At 32.8% G+C, this 16,538-nt stretch overlaps 2 protein-coding genes across 3 annotated transcripts; both read right to left on the bottom strand.

Moving 5' to 3' along the window:
* Positions 1 to 373: 373 nt before the first annotated feature.
* On the bottom strand, positions 374 to 6,070 carry LOC105796839 (protein pleiotropic regulatory locus 1). Its single transcript, XM_012626666.2, has 17 exons — positions 5,826 to 6,070; positions 5,714 to 5,738; positions 5,478 to 5,598; positions 5,202 to 5,283; positions 4,916 to 4,981; positions 3,191 to 3,272; positions 2,715 to 2,807; positions 2,496 to 2,559; positions 2,295 to 2,380; positions 2,088 to 2,189; positions 1,844 to 1,927; positions 1,608 to 1,668; positions 1,451 to 1,517; positions 1,267 to 1,344; positions 1,097 to 1,161; positions 893 to 970; positions 374 to 804 (listed from the first exon to the last, which is right to left on the bottom strand). Exons 1-17 carry the CDS (start codon positions 5,957 to 5,959, stop codon positions 632 to 634), a joined length of 1,461 nt encoding a protein of 486 aa, XP_012482120.2. The 5' UTR covers positions 5,960 to 6,070; the 3' UTR covers positions 374 to 631.
* Positions 6,071 to 8,074: 2,004 nt separating this feature from the next.
* Positions 8,075 to 10,076, bottom strand: LOC105796842 (chaperone protein dnaJ 49). 2 transcript variants are annotated; one of them, XM_012626669.2, is made up of 3 exons: positions 9,912 to 10,076; positions 8,641 to 9,791; positions 8,075 to 8,525 (listed from the first exon to the last, which is right to left on the bottom strand). In XM_012626669.2, the coding sequence occupies exon 2, from the start codon at positions 9,699 to 9,701 to the stop codon at positions 8,643 to 8,645; it is 1,059 nt and encodes a 352-aa protein (XP_012482123.1). In that variant the 5' UTR covers positions 9,702 to 9,791; positions 9,912 to 10,076; the 3' UTR covers positions 8,075 to 8,525; positions 8,641 to 8,642. The 2 variants fall into 2 exon arrangements, with proteins under 2 accessions (XP_012482123.1, XP_012482122.1); XM_012626668.2 differs by having other exon boundaries at positions 8,075 to 8,507.
* Between the last annotated feature and the right edge of the window lie 6,462 nt (positions 10,077 to 16,538).

The raw sequence follows: 16,538 nt of genomic DNA, 5'->3' as shown, positions 1-16,538 counted from the left end.
AGATTACACACTATATTACAAAATAACCATAATGTGAAATTACAGGATAACCAAAATATTAAAATCTAAACACTATAATCTCATTACAGAATGTAATATTACAAATACAAACCAAATGTTCCTAAAAGCTTTTTTTTAATTTAATTACAATATCACAATTTAAAATAATAAATTCAATTTTAGTTAGATAAATTTATACAATTTTAACTTACCATTATAATTATAAAACAACTTTACTCACAATTGAACCTCCAAATTAATCCAATTTTGGATTGAACACTCCAAATTTGTACCTACTAAATTTTCAATTAAAAAATTCAAACCTTTTATGTTAAGATCAAAAATTAAAAAATTGTGTAAGTTGACTTTGAGATGAAACTTTAACATTCTTGGACCGCCAGCAATGGCTTTAGAATATAATAATAATCTTAGCACGAACATCAAAACAGGGTCACTGAAATGTATCATTTATCAGGTGCTTTATCTAGGAATCAACAAAAATTGTTTTATCTCTGAAGCAAAGATTTATCATAATTAACCAAAAACTAGTTCTAATCTTACATTATCTCAAAATACATTGTACTAAAGCTGAAGATCGAGTCACCAAAACAGGACAAACCGAGGTGCACAGTTAGAACCGGCGGATATCCTTGGGTGGTTTGAAGTTAAGAGGATGAGTTTGTTCGGTTGCGGTTTCATCTTCTTTCCACATTTTAATGGTCTTGTCTGCTTCACAGGAAATCAATCTTGTACCGGTTACATCATACGCGAGAGCGTAGATGCCGGCTTCACTATCCAACGAGCCTGTAATAAAAGCAACCCTTTGTGTTAATCATCCTTCCTTTCCGTCAATCAACAAGAACTAGTGCAAAAAGAATCCGGAAAAACATACCAGGCTGTACGATCGTCTGAGCTTGCTGGAAATTGTGACCACTCCTCCAATCCCAAAACCACAAACTCCCGTTGTCACCTTCAATGATTCGTATCGGTAAAAGATTAGGTTAGAAGCCTTTTTCCGGGCTAACAAAGAGGCATGTACACGATAAAGTTCAGAATGTCAGAATTATTTTGAAATGAAAACAAAAATTATAAGCACCTCCGGTAGCCATTACACCATCCTCATTGACGGCCATGGTGTTAATTATAGTCTTCTGCTGAGAGCTGCTCCAGCAACACAAACAAATGATGCTATGTTAGTTCATTATAAATACATACAAGCAAGCGTCTAGAATTCCAGCACGTAAGTAAAAGCGGCTTTTCACTTACAGCATATTGTGTAAGAATTCTCCCTTTGGAAGACTGAATTTCTTAATGTTGTCAGCTGACGCAGATGCAAAAGAATGCCTAACACGAAAGTCAAGAAACATTTTAAGACCATAGAATAGCAACATAAAATTCAGCCATAGCTCCGTTTCACATTAATTAATAAATAGGATGTAGGGGTACATACTCTTTAGGATGTGGTGCCATTGCTCGCACGGACTTCTTATGGTGTGTTAGAGTTGACATCGTTTTTCCTGGACGTTGAACGATTAATTTGAAATAAATGGAACAAAAGATGAGAAATATAGAAACCAGAAAGAAATTGTCACAGAAGTTCAGTTTACCGTATCTAAGGTCCCAGAATTTTATGGTTGTATCATGAGAACCAGTAACAATTTGCGGATCCTGTAACATGAGATACATAAATTCCATTAAAATATAATCTATCAACCCAAAACACAAATATTTAACAAAGTTCAATAGAAGAAACTTGAAATTCAATTTCTGCAAACATGTAAAGGCAGAAATTTAACAATTTCCCGTTTGAAGAATTGCGAAGGAAAGAAAAAGATCTTTGTACCGTTGGTCGAGTAAAAACTGAGCAAACAGTATTATCATGCCCAGACAGTGCAAAAATTTGCATCTTGGTGCGAATATCCCATACCTGAAATTTGTGGTTCTATCAGATATAAAATCGATTGCATGACTCTACAACCAGTAAAAAGTAAAACCATAAAGAAAAAAAACATAATTACATAAGCAGCTAAAATCAACTTGTATTACAAAAAACAATTTATGAGTTTCTATGTTGAAGATTTTCATACCCGACAGACAGAATCACGTCCCCCAGTTAGCAAAATGTCAATTGTAGGATGAAGAGCCAAGCAATAAACACCACTTAGGTGACCATGATAGGACCGGATAACCTATACAGCAATTTATGAGTTTCAATAAAAAGAATGGTTTCAAGGGGTAAAAAATTCTTCTGAAGTTCTTATTTGTCCAAAGCAGCAAGTCTATGCAGTTCTGACCTTATTCTGTTCAAGGTCCCAGCATTTAACTTGCTTATCATCACCAGCGGAAAACATATATGTGTGTTTGCTACTGACAGCAAGGCCTGTGAATAAAATATAAATATCAAATGATTTTGAATCCCTGATTGATAATCATCATCCACAGCATGTTTAACCCGTAAAAACTATTCACACCTTAGAAAATTTCTCAAAACAAACCTCGTATCTGTTCAATGTGTCCAGTCAGTGTGAGCTTTAGCCTTCCACTTGCTACATCCCATATCTAGCATGCCAAAATCAAGACGACAAAAAGAAGTCATTTTCAAAAAGTAATGACTGGATTTTCAAATAAATATCCATTTTATAGACTCGCATACCAGCAGAGGGGAAAAAAAGAGAGAGAGAGAAAGGATAACTTCCAATCACACAGTTATATACCTTGATCGTACGGTCAGCAGAACCAGTACAAAACCAGTTGTTACTAGGATCAAAGGCTACTGATCTCACCCATCCCAAATGTCCACTGATGACCTGCATTACCATTTAAACATGTCAAGTAATTTACATGAACTGGAAGACAAAGAAGTAGCCATTAAAGATGTTCAACAGGAAATAACTAAGGAAATCGACTGGCATTATACAAAAGTGAAATTACTGAATGTTAACTCTAGTAGCTTTAGTTATATAAACATGTTTATCATAAGACTAGACTAAGACATACAATCAGCACAATGGACAAGAAAGTAACCCGATAGAAAAGAGGGAAAGAGTCCAAAAGTGCTAGTGTGTGCCTGTGCCCACAGAGAAAAGAAAGAGAAGACCATTTCTATTTCATTGCACATGCCCGTAAAATCAACAACAAGCTCCACTGACATTTCTATCAACCACCATGACATATAGAAAGAGACTCTCACCCTGTAGTTCTTCCATGGACGATGCCACACGGGACGTGGCCATTTGCTTGGGATCCTTTCTATTATAGCAGAGGTTGTCAGCCTGTGACATGAAGGAAACCATAAATCTACGATCTCTAAATGCCCTCAATTTGCAGGATATGAGTGGCATGCCATAACAGAATATAACTTAAATGGTTTCACCAATTTGCAATCCACTTATAGATCATATAACCAAATAAATACTTCTACATGCAAGTCACAACACATTTGTGCACATTCACCTACAAAGCTCGTCGCATGCCTAAACAAAGGTAAGTGCAAGATACAATAAATGATAGGTCTAATTGCACGAAAGGAATTTTCACATATTAGAGCAGGTAAGCAACTAAAAAGAAAAGAAAAGATCACCATGTTGAAATATGTATATATTTAAATTTATTTAGGTAGATAAATCTTATTTAGGTAGATAAGTTTTATTCATATTCTAGGAATATTTTATTTTATCCTTATTAGAATAAGGGAATTATTTTCCTTATGTTTTAGTGGTTGATTAGAATAAGGAATTATTTTCCCAATTAGGATTAGGACTATTTTCTCTATTTAAGTTCAATTCTCTAGTTAATAAAATATAGAACAGTTTTATTAAAAGCTCTCTTGAAAACTTTCACACCATGGAGAAGAATAAGAATGGTGCTTTAAAAATCACATGACAGTTGACTCAAAAAAGAATGATCATAGTTAATCTCAAAATTTTTGTTTTCACTATCAAAATATATGGAATAAATATCCTGATTACTATCCCTAACTAAAAAGGTGTCATCAAAAATGAAATTCCAAATGTCTTTGACGCCAACTAAATTATCAGCCTTACTGTAATAACGAGATCTGTCACTACCATCATGAATGTTTTTATCCGTATCTTTTCTAGCTGGGTCTTTGTTTACACTAGTATTTTCAACAGGACCAAGGCTATCCTTTGATTTACTTGGCTCACATCTGTATTCTAATTCTCCCTTAGACTATATTAAATTGAACCAGGATTTTTCCATAGAGCTTTCTAGCTATATTTACATGAAAGTACAATACATAAAATCAATTGAATATTTTATTTCCTATTAGAATAGGCATACTAGATACAATCACTAGTGTTGTTAACAAACAATGATTGAATATTGCAAGAAACAATTCTCTTTTGTGAGAACCCAGAGTAGCAATTCATTATATATGATAGAACTCTTTTTTCTTTTCAATTAGAAATAGTGATTTCCCCATGTTGTGTAAAATTTGCACTGAAAAATTTGAAGAAAGAAAACTTTCTCCCATCCTCCCATCAAGAACCTTTTTCGTAAAACCTCATCTACTAACATAATACAGAAAGTTTCTATTCCAACACGGAACCAAAAGGACAACATATAGGAAGAGCAGAAGAAGCTGTAATGCTTGGATCAATCCATGATCTGACACCATGGGATACAGGATAGAAAAGAATACAGCAATCCTAATGATTCATGCATAGGATTAAATATGCACCCAGGAAAATATTTCAGTTGTGTTTAGTCTTTTATTTTTGTATTTAAGATCTTGAACATCTAGATAAGAATATATCTGTCCGAAATATTGACAATAGGATCAGCTCTATCCTTTCAGTAAAAGACTGGACCGAGTTTAATTGCAATTCAACAGAACAAGTTCTAAAATCATCAATGAGCCAGAAGACACATAATAGGGAGAGAATGAGAAAACCTTTCAGAAAAGGGTGCAGAAGCAGAAGTAATGGCACTGCTCTTGCCTGAAGTACCAACATCATTTCTGGGAAAGAAAAAAGAAAGTAAAAAAAAAAAAATTAGTCAAATGAGTTGTCAACACAGTTTCTTCTAAATAACAGATTCCAGAAGAACTAGTATGTGCCAGCCTATACATCTATAATCGATCCTGTTTAACATTAAAATCAAAAACCAAATCCGTTGTTTCATTGGGGAAGACAATACCAGAATCAGCATATAAAAAAATTTAGAACAAGAGAACTTACTGTCCCTTTGGTTGCAAGGATGGACCAACAACTAAAGCATTTTGAGCTCCTCCCTTCTGTGAATCCCTAGAATCAGCTGGACCTGCTCCATTTACAGCTACGGTTACAAAAGTCCCAAAATAGGCGACTAGCAACAAGCTACTAAAACATAAATAAGGAAAGACAAGCCAAAACCACAGTATAGTAGCAAGCTACTAAATACAAACCAAGAAACTTTAATTGAACAAAGTATAAAGCTAAAACCCTTCATTCGTTTCAATCAAATAAGAAAATTACCTGTAAGAGCAAGGGCATTCGATGGCACAGAACCTTGATTCCCGGTTTCAGCTGCACCGGAATTAGCTTGCCTTGAAGTCTGACCCGAGGCGGTTTTAATCCCACAATACTCAACATTTATCTTACAAATTTAAATAATTAAAAAAGTCAATCATCCACTTATAATTCAATAAACAATCCCCACTCTACAATACTACAAACAATAAAAACCTAAAGTTGAAGCAAATCGAACTAACCTTGTGGCTCATGCGAATTTTTTTGCTACACTCAACCAAAAAAAGGAAAAGACTTTAGTTTTCAAGCAGCGTTTAACGGGATTTGAGAAAATAAATGAAGATTTGCAAATACCTTTCGGGGTCAGGAGCAGCGAATTGGCCATGGCTAGGGCTAAAGAGATCGAGAGCGCGCTTTAGGGATTTAAGGCTGAGCTTCTTCAATGACTGTGGCTCAACTGGCTCCATCTCCAGCGTTGGTGCTGCCATCTTCTCCCAATTTCCAAGATTTGGGAGTTTTGGTTGATTCAAGCTAAACTGGAAAAGCTTAAACCCTTTCTCTTTTTTTTTTCTTTTATTATTGAGAGAGACAAAGGTGGAGAAGAAAGAAGGTTTCTAATACAATTTCGAACCCAATAAAAAAGGTTAATATGTGCTTTTAGTCCCTGTAATTATCCATAATTCGAGATTTAGTCCTGTAATTTAAAAGTTAAAAATTCTAATTCAATCACAATATCGAAAGGGTTTTTTTTTCCAATAATATGTAATGTCATGAAGGTAATCTAATTAATATGCCTAGTAAGCAAACTTTGCGAAAAATACTAACAATAGTAATGATTGAACTGAAACTTTTAAATTAAAAAAATTAAGAGAACCTATTTTAACTTTTTAAATACAACTCTTGTCTTATAAGGGTATATTAAAATATTTTAAAAAATAGATATGTGATAGTTTTTAAGACTACGAATAAAAAAATATACATTATCGAGTATCAAATACTAATCCCATGTAAAAATAGTTTAAATAATAGTGTAAATAAACAGGTTTAATCAAAGGTTGATACTAATATTTAGGACTGAATAATCGATTTCTTTGGATCGATTTTTTATATATAATCGATTAAAACTGCCCAACCTCCAATAATCTTGGTTTTAATCAATCTAATCGAACCAATTTAAGGTTGAATTGGAAGCCAATTAACCAACTTTTTCCTTCTTGTCTAAAATAAATATTGTGTTTAAAATAATAATATAATATATAAAAATAATCTATATTATATATTTAAAAAAGTAAAAATAATAATTTATTTTCTTTTCATTTTTCCATTCTCTTCTCTTATCCCTAACCCCTTAGTTGCGAAAGAAATATGATTCGGAACTTTCTTTTTCAAGTGTTGCTTTAAGAGGACAACAATGGGTGCCATCAAGTGCTAAGAGTTGCTTGGATCATGAGAAGAATCCATTGGGTGTTGCCACTTTTTGCTTGCTTTTCAGGGATAAACTTCACTGCAATAGACACAATGTTATGATTGTTATTTTGGAACTTCAGATTTTCTTTCACCGGATTGTGACAATTTATTATGCATGAAACCGTGATAACTAAACATGATACGAGCATGTGCTTATGGACTCAATTTGCTGTGATGGAAATGTGTTTTTACATTCTCACAAATCGTGGTTATCATTTTGAAGAGTGCCTTAGAAAGAACCGTTGCATCTTTACAACGTGCGAGTGTCATGGTCCAAGACTGAAGTTGTTACGCTCGGTTGGAAGACTTGAGCATGGTCGGTCCAACTCTCAGACCATAACACGAGCATGCTTGGCGGGTGATTGATTAATAATTTTAGTGCTTAATTCATGATTCCTTATGCTTTTAGTTTTGCAGCCTTCATTGTTCACTCTGGCATTTGTTTTGGGTTCCAATAATTAGCATATCCACAAAATATGAAATCATAAAGATTTGATACTCCAATTACATAAAAAGTTTTATAAAAAGTAAATCTACGCCCGGATGTGTATTCAACTCTCACCCGGAATCTACATAGCTTTGCAACCCAGACAAAAACCAAACTCCTTTCTTGTCACCCTCCTTAGGTATATCAGAGTTAGTATATGGTTAAAGATTGAGTACAATGTTTCATGATACTCAAAATACTTGCTAAATCTCCAGAGACTTCTATGTCGGTTGTTAGTCTTGTTTATGTTGCTCAAATATTCGGATTAGATGCATATCCAAATGACTATGGCATATGATCATCTTTTAAGGAAAATCCAAATATCCAATGCTAGTTCAAATAAATAACCCCAACAAGTCTGCCTCCATTATCAATGGTCTACCCTATTTGTCAATTGCTAACCCAAGTTTTCATTTTGCTCAACTACAGAAGAAATGCTACAAAGATTAAAGCCCTATGATACAAGAAATGGAGGGATCAGATTATAGTGAACTAAAAATGGAGGTAGTAAATTGATGTTTAATGCCACATCCATGGGGCAAAGCAATGGCATAGATTGGTGTCATCCTAAAGTCTTCACCAAGAGCAGCAATAAGTAACAAAATTTCCATCAACTCAAACCAAGCAAAGTGAAGGATAGAGCAATAAATTATGAATAATGCTAATGTGATTATATGGATTAATCCAAGATATGGATCTCAAAAAAGAAGTGTAGACAAACTGACAATGACATCCCCAGAAATCAATCAGAATGAAACAACAAAAAGAACCAAACTTGAAGACGGTTACTTGTTTGAATTCTGTTATTATGCTAACTATCTTTCTATTGACACGATAATCATACTAGGTACCAACAGCAGACTGTAGTATTTTCATCGCATTACCAAAAGAGAAGCATTATCGCTTAGAGGTGTCCACCGAAGTCTCATTAGCACCTCGGAATACATTGCAAATCAGTCCAGAACCATCTTAGCAGATGATAACTACGGCAAAAGAACGCCCTTGGACTTGACAATATCGTGTGGGTTCCTTGCTGATCAATATACCATCTTGTTGATGCTTTGGCAGAATCTAATCATACCCTATTCGACCAGAAAAATCTAAGGTACATTATGTAACATTCAAACTGGGCATTGGTTTAAATCAACAGAAAGATATGACCACTACAGAATAAAGATATGACCATATGAGAGACAATTTTGTAGTTAAAATTACCTTCATGCGAGTCCAAGATTTTGTAGTTTGTTACAGTGTGGAGTTGGCAAATTCTTATTCCAACGGCGTTTATGGCGTTCCACATGACAATAGCGCCATAGCATATGTTTGTAATCCTTAATCACAGTATCCTCGACATTAGCTCTAGCAGCACTTCCCTGGGGAAAGTTCACATCAAATGTTGATGATTTGACAAAAAATTCCACCCCAAATTTCTCAGTTGTCTTAGGAATCTGATAGGAGTAATTCCTAAATAATGAGTACTCAGGCTCGGAAGTGGGCAGAAAAGCAAGCAAGAAAATCAACAAAATTGGCAACATTTGGAGAAGAATCAAGAAACTAGATCCTCCTCCTCTATGATGCTCCTCCCTCTGATGACCACCCATTCCTCTAGTCCTGTAAACTTGAGATGCCCTAAACATATCCCCTTGACCAAAAAACGACCTAAATATCTCATCAGGATCGAAATCATCATCAAACAAATCATGCTCATATCTTCTCCGTCTCTGTCTCACATTATGCCGCTGATTGTACTCAAATTGATCAACCAAACCAACTTGATCATACTGCCTCCTCGAATTATCATCGCTTAAACATTTAAACGCCTTGCACACAGTCTTAAATGCTTCCTCGGAACCCGGAGCCTTATTCTTATCCGGATGAACTTTCAAAGACAACTTCTTATATGCTTTCCTAATATCATCAACCGAACAAGTCTTTTCCACACCAAGAATTGAATAATAATCCTTGTTTCTCTTAATCTGCCTAATCAGCTGAACATGTTCCTCTGTATAACTTCTGTCACCATCAAAACCCTCATCCAATTTAGTTGAACCGCCTTTATTCTCATCACTTAAAACACGCTTTTCACCAACAGGTGAAACCGGGGTCGTCCCAGAATCAAGATTTTTACAAGCATCCAAGAGTTCATCAACAGATAAAGTATGATTCAGGCGTTGAGCGATTTTAATGAATTTGAGCGCACGCTGTTTGTTACCAGAAGCAATTGCTTCTTCAGCAATGCGAACACATCTTAAAGCCTCATCTTTATTACCATCCATAACCAAATTTCTATAGTCCAAACCCTAATTTTTTTCTCCCAACGAAATTCCACAAGCTTAAATTGAAACAAAAAATCCAAAATAGAACACCTAAATCAAAAGGAAATACAGATTATGGAATTGAAAAATTTCAGGCAAATGTTCCGTATTAAGCAGAATTTTTAATTTTAAAATTGAAGATAAATTAAAGAGAGATTTGAGGAAACTTACCAGATCGAAAATTCGAAGTCCAAGAGAGAATGAGAGGAGTAGAATTCAACTGAATGACATGAATGACCCGTGTTTTGAAATTTATACTTTATGGAAATCGAATGAAAATGCGCCACGTCATTTTCAATGACGAGGTATGAAGTAGAAGATCTAAGCTGCTTACTCTTTTTTTTTCTTTTTTTTGTCATTTCTTGTCCATCTCATGGAGGTGTTGGGCTGCAGGCCAAAACATTTTCAATTTGGGTAAATTTAGTTCAATGTCACTAAACTATTAGTAAATTTATGTTTTAGTCATCCAATTTTAAAATGTTACAAAATGGTCATTAAACTATTTGAAATTTTTTATTTAAGTCACCGAGCTGTTAAAATCGTTTTTGTATGGTCTTATTTGTTCGCATTGCATGCACCAATTGAAACCTCCCCCCTTCTTGTTCTCTTTTATAGTTTAGTTTTTTTTCATGAAACAACTTTTGTAACACCTCAACCCCGGCCTAGACGTTATGGCTGAATTTGGGAGTGTTATGAAGAAGGGTTTTGAAACCGATGATACCTCAATAAAATGTCCAAGTTATAAAACGTGTTCATTTGTATATTTATTACTGAAACCGTTACATTTTATCCTTTAAGGTTAACCAAATCATTTCACAGCAAATGTTTGAAAAACTGTTAAAATCAAAACTATGCTCGTTTTTTCAAAATTATTTTTTGTTCGAGTGAAATCAATATTTTGTCGAATCGTCGCAATTAAGAAATCCTAACGCAACCAAATCCAAAAAAATTAAACCAAACAGTCAAAAAGTCCGAATAGTCCAAAAATTACAAAACTCTCATGAAAGCCAGAAATTTAAGTAAAAACCATGAAATAATGATAAGTAAAAATAATTTCCGGTCGAGTGGTCACCATTGAGCCCCCATCGCACCAACCCGCCTATGTATATGGATTACCTGAACAGAACATACATACAGATGTGAGTTTACGTAAACTCGGTGTGGAACCCAACAGAGATAGACATACAACATACACAGAGTCTCATGATCAGTCAGATACAGATTCGGACCTAAGTCCATAACAGATACAGATATCAGAATCAGATAAACAGAACAGATATACAGAATCCTACCACCATCCTCTACACACCATCTCCAACCATCCCATCACACCATGTGGGGTTAATAACACCCACTCATCCCTATACACCATATAGTGTCGATGAGACACATAACAAAAAATATGTAATCAAACTGCCATAATATAGGTGAAGAGTCACCATATAGATCACTTCCTCCACATATACAGTCACCACCCCAAACACAGATACAAAATACAGATGCAGATATATCAGATTAAACATATTTAACATGCTCGTATACAGATAGATACATACTTAAACAGTATAGTTAGACATGCGTATCAGTATCCTACTCAGATTAGTCTAACAGAATATCAAATCACATGAAATAGGGTTTGGTTAGCCCTTATCAACCCTACAGTAGGCCCACAGTCGATCAGAACGACCCGTGCGACCCTAGGGGAAGTTTCAGAATTCTGGGCCCACATTTCAGTCAGAAACTTTGACGGCCACGCCTTCGCCAATCACACGTCAGAAACTTTGAGAATAAAAAAATTTGAAACCCCTAATATCTCAACTTCACATTATTCCACTAACTAACCCACCAACTCTCCATCATCTCAGAATTTTACTTCACCCAACCTCTATCTCACAACTGGAACAAAAATATCATTCATGCTCACACAAGAAATCAAACACAAGACCTCCAATAAGCTAACTCCTTACCACTCAAACCAATAGACTCATCCTGATATGAGTTTACTAAAGATAAAATATAACCCAACCCACCAAGGATAAGGCTAGGATAAAAAATAACTAAAATTTCCTAAAGTAAGACTTGAACTCAAGACCTCAAACACACACCCAAAACACTTAACCACTAAAGTAAATACACATTTGTGTCAAGATTTAAAGAAAAGAAATAAATTATTCAGGGCGTTACAACTATGAACGTTGCGAATCTACAAACCAAAATCTAAACAACTTTCTTCTTCGATCTCTAACCCTAATCATCATATCAACTTAGATATAATATATGTTCTTTTACTCGTCAATGGGTACTAATCCACCATACTAGTCGTCAAATCATCGTTTGGAGCTCGTTACTGAGGCTTTAAAAAAAAAGAAAATTAATATCCCAATGAGATAAATAAAGATTTTTGAATACTCTAGTGACTTAAAATGAAAAACTTTCAAATAGTTCAATGAAAAATTTGTAACCTTTTGAAGTTGAGTGATCAAAACGTAAACTTACTAATAGTTTAGTGACCATGAGTGTAGTTTACCCTTTCACTTTTTAAATTCATTTTATTGTTTAAAAAATGATCAAATGTTGGATTAAAATGTAAATTTGCCACCACATTATGGGTGAATATTGAAATTTGGCACTATACTTTATTTTGATTAATATTTGCCATTATATTTTGAGAGTATAGTTAAATTTGCAACACAACTTTTATGTTATTGAATTTTACTATTGATATTTAAGTTTTACTAAATTTTGCCACTAATTGTCAATTGAGTTTTAGCTTGACTAGCATGGGTATTGTTGCCAATGCAGCAGGACATGGGTTCGAGTGCGTTGAAAAGGGCTATAGGTAGTTTTAGGCATTGTGCCAAAAAGAGCAAATATAATCAGAACTTATAATGAGATTTTTCAAATTAAAATTTGTCACTAATTTTTATTTTTAATTAAATTTTATCACTTAATATTGATTTTGATGATTTGAAATATAAAATTTAACAAGAAAAATATTATTTGAATATTTTACTTTAATAGCTAATAATAAATTAATTTATAAAAAATTAAAATATCATTTTATTTAATAAAAGAAAGACTTGAAAAATAAAAATTAAGATTACTTTTTATAAGTAATATTTTTATCAATTGTTGATATTATATTAATTTATTATTTTAAGTGTTAATTTTTATTAAATTTGTCTTCAACTTATTTTAAATTAAAATTGAAGAGTAAAATTCAATAAAAAATCAAAATCCGGTGACAAAATTCAATCAAAAAGAGAGACATAATTCTTAAGTACAATAAATTTCAGCTTTCACCTAAAATATGGTAACAATTTTGCACATTAACCCTAAAATATTTAAAATTATTTTTATATTAATATTGCATATTTTATATAAATTAAAACCAAGAGAACAACCATTAAGCTCAAGCCAAAATAGTAGGCTTGAGAAGGGAAAGCCTTATAACAGATGGTTATCAATGGATGGCTAACAAGTCCTAATCAAGTGTTAGCAATAGTATCTTCCAAAGATCAATTCTATGAGTAGCCTTGCCAGATGAAGGAAACCGGTTTCCACCAATCACCAGTAACGAACGATTAAGCCTTCACACGTGTAACCTAAGACTCTAAGGCACCCTCAACATTAAAACACTCAAGTATATTCAATCTCGTACATCAACTATTAATGGCAGTTGCACATCCTAGATTTTGACTTACATATCTTGATTATTTACTTACATATTTTTAAGGATTTCTTAAGATTATAATTGGAGAAAAGATTGAATCAAGTAAGAGAAGTTTTCAAGAGTCCTACTGTGATTTATTTTTATTTACCTTATTTAAAGAGATACTGATTTCGAAAAGAGGACTCCTTAGTAAAGAGATCCAATTTCAAAAAGAGTATCTGTTTCTTTATTGAAAACCTCTTGAAACAAAAGTCAGAGAGATATATGTTCACATTTATTAAAGAGTGACATGTCAATATACATTTGTTTAAGAGATGACTTGTTATTAGTTATTGAATGAGATTAAGAGCACTTATTCTATTTATTGCGAGGAACTTATTTTAGTGAAAATTGTTGTAAAAAAAAAAACTATTTGTATTGCTCATTTTGTAAACAATCTTTCAAATGTGAAGTCTTAGTGGGGAGAGTGGTCTAGTATCTGTGTAGGAGTGAGTTTGACTTAATCACATATTGTATAAGTTGATTTATAGTGAATTATTCTTCGAGAAATGCCCGCAGACATAAGAAATTTTCAAACTATGTAATCAAACTTTTGTGTCCATATTTTATTTTATAAATGTTAGTAAGTTAGTCCATTTGCAACTAACATATATTTAGAATACAAATTCATTAAACTTTCTGTAACACCCCTTAACTCTAAATCGTCGCCGGAATAAGGTTACGAGGTATTACCGAACATATCAGACAATCTACAAATAATTCTTAAATAAATAACAAACATATTATAATATAATCATAAATTCATATAAATATTTATTTTACTAATTGACTTCATTTTTTATTTTTATGTGATTTTAAAAAAAAAACTCAATATAACCCTTTATAAATAGTTAACATTCCCTGCAATTTCAAACCGCAACCAATTCACAATTCATACAATTTCATATTCAAATAACCTAAACATATCTTAAACATTAACTTAGTAATTTACTAAATAAATATTCGCATATATTGTTTAAATAAATAAACTTCATTCATTCTATTTCAGTTTTAGTACCAAACATACCATTTTATAACTTAACGTTTCATTTTCATTAAAATATTATAGACCAATTCTTTACAACCAAAACTTACAAGACTCTTTAATAAAACCGAAATATATGCCACATTTACCAAAGGAAAAATACATCACCAAAGTTATGCTAAAGTCTGGATTGATCTGGATGCTGAATCAGAACCTTTGACTTCTATCGACCTGCGCACGGAAACAACCGTACGCTGAGTATTTCATACTCAGTGGTATTACCATAATTCAAATTATAACAGTAATAAACATGTAAAGCATAAATCATACATACAAATTTAAATTCAAATTTCATATTTCAACAATAACAATTCATCAATTAATATCATATATCCACAATTTAAACTTGGACACATCATGAACCTTAGGTTCATTCCCCAATTTCATATCATATTTCAGTTCACAATTTAACTTTTTCATCTCATTTCAGTAGCTCGATTGATCAACTTATTCGGTTTATCATTTCATTATTTACCCTATTAACAAAACTCGGACTTTGGCGGATACACAGATCCAACCAAACACTCAGTATGGCACCCAGTGCCTTATCGGATAGTTCGAAGCAATAGTTGACACCCAGTGTCTCATCGGCAAAGCCGAAGAAAGTTGGTACCCAGTACCTCATCGAATCTATCCGAAGAAATATAGTGACACCCAGTGTCTCATCGACTCGAGGTCAAAGTATCCCTGAACTCTTCCAATCCTATAGCATGACAACTATATCCGACTCAGCCCGACTAGTTAATAGGGTCTCCAAATTCACATTTCAATTCAATTCCACTTTTTCACTTTCAATCACAATTCAATTCCACACATATATTCATCATTCAATTGCATTTCTTTCAACTTAATAATAATACTTACCTTATATTTCACTCACCATACATATAAATTTAAATATAGCATTTAATAAGAAGTAATTTGAATTATAGTAATACAAACCGTAAATCTCCCATTTTAGTCCTCGATAGCTTTCTCCTTTCCTTTCGATGCCGATGCCTCAAGTTCTTTGTTAGCAAATTAAAGCTTAAATCCTTAAACCCTAGTTTTTCCTTTTTCTTTTCTTTCTTTCTTTCTTTTTCCTTCCCCTGTTTCGAATGGTCTCTATTTCTTTTCTTCTTTGTTTCTTTTATTCTTTTACTTTATTTCTTTTATGTATTAGTTAATAATAATAATAATAATAATAATAATAATATTTAATTCATAAATATCTTTTACTTAAATTATAAGAAAATATTTTATTTTATTACAAGTGTGTTTTATATATTTTACACATGTTTAATTTAATCACCATACACTTGTCTTTAATTTAATTTATTCCATAATATAATAATTTATCAAAATATATTTTAACTTAATTTTAAGTAAATAAATAATTATAATACAAATGTATATACATATGTACAACTTTATCACCCTACATTTGGGCATGCATACCTTTCAATGTGAGTAACTACCTAATAGGCAAGCTTTCTAAGGAACATTTCAACATATAGAATTTGAATTTTTGTGAGAGCTTTTATTTCTAAACTTTTGTCCAAATATCATTATTCCTAAGTAGGTTTGGTGTAATTCAATTATCAATTGCTTCATAACACTAATAAGTATAGATGTTCCTGATTAGAGGAGTTTGAGCATAAAGAACAAATCACATCTTCATTTGTCGAGATAATGGACATAACATTTGTACCCTCTCTTAGCCATTGAAATCAGACTTCGATAAAGGTCAATTTCTCTTTCTAGCCATAAGGGGGCATTTGATAGTAGCCCAAAGATTGTCAAATCTACACCAATCATCCGACTAAAAATTAACAATTATATCACTTTTTTCAACTACTGAAATCCTTGTTTAAGAAGAGGACTACAAACTTGAAAACCAATCATCCTTAACAAATTTACCACTTTTATCACATTAAAACCCAATAGCATAACTCTAAGCAAAGCAATGTGATTAATATAATAAAAATTAAGGTTGAGCAAAAGAATAAAAAAAATTCAAAAAATCGAACTAAACCGAACTGAATACAACCCTAATAAAAAT

This window comes from Gossypium raimondii, chromosome 3, assembly GCF_025698545.1.
Source record: "Gossypium raimondii isolate GPD5lz chromosome 3, ASM2569854v1, whole genome shotgun sequence".
Taxonomy (NCBI): Eukaryota; Viridiplantae; Streptophyta; class Magnoliopsida; order Malvales; family Malvaceae; genus Gossypium; species Gossypium raimondii.
This window is presented reverse-complemented; position numbering and strand designations above follow the sequence as displayed.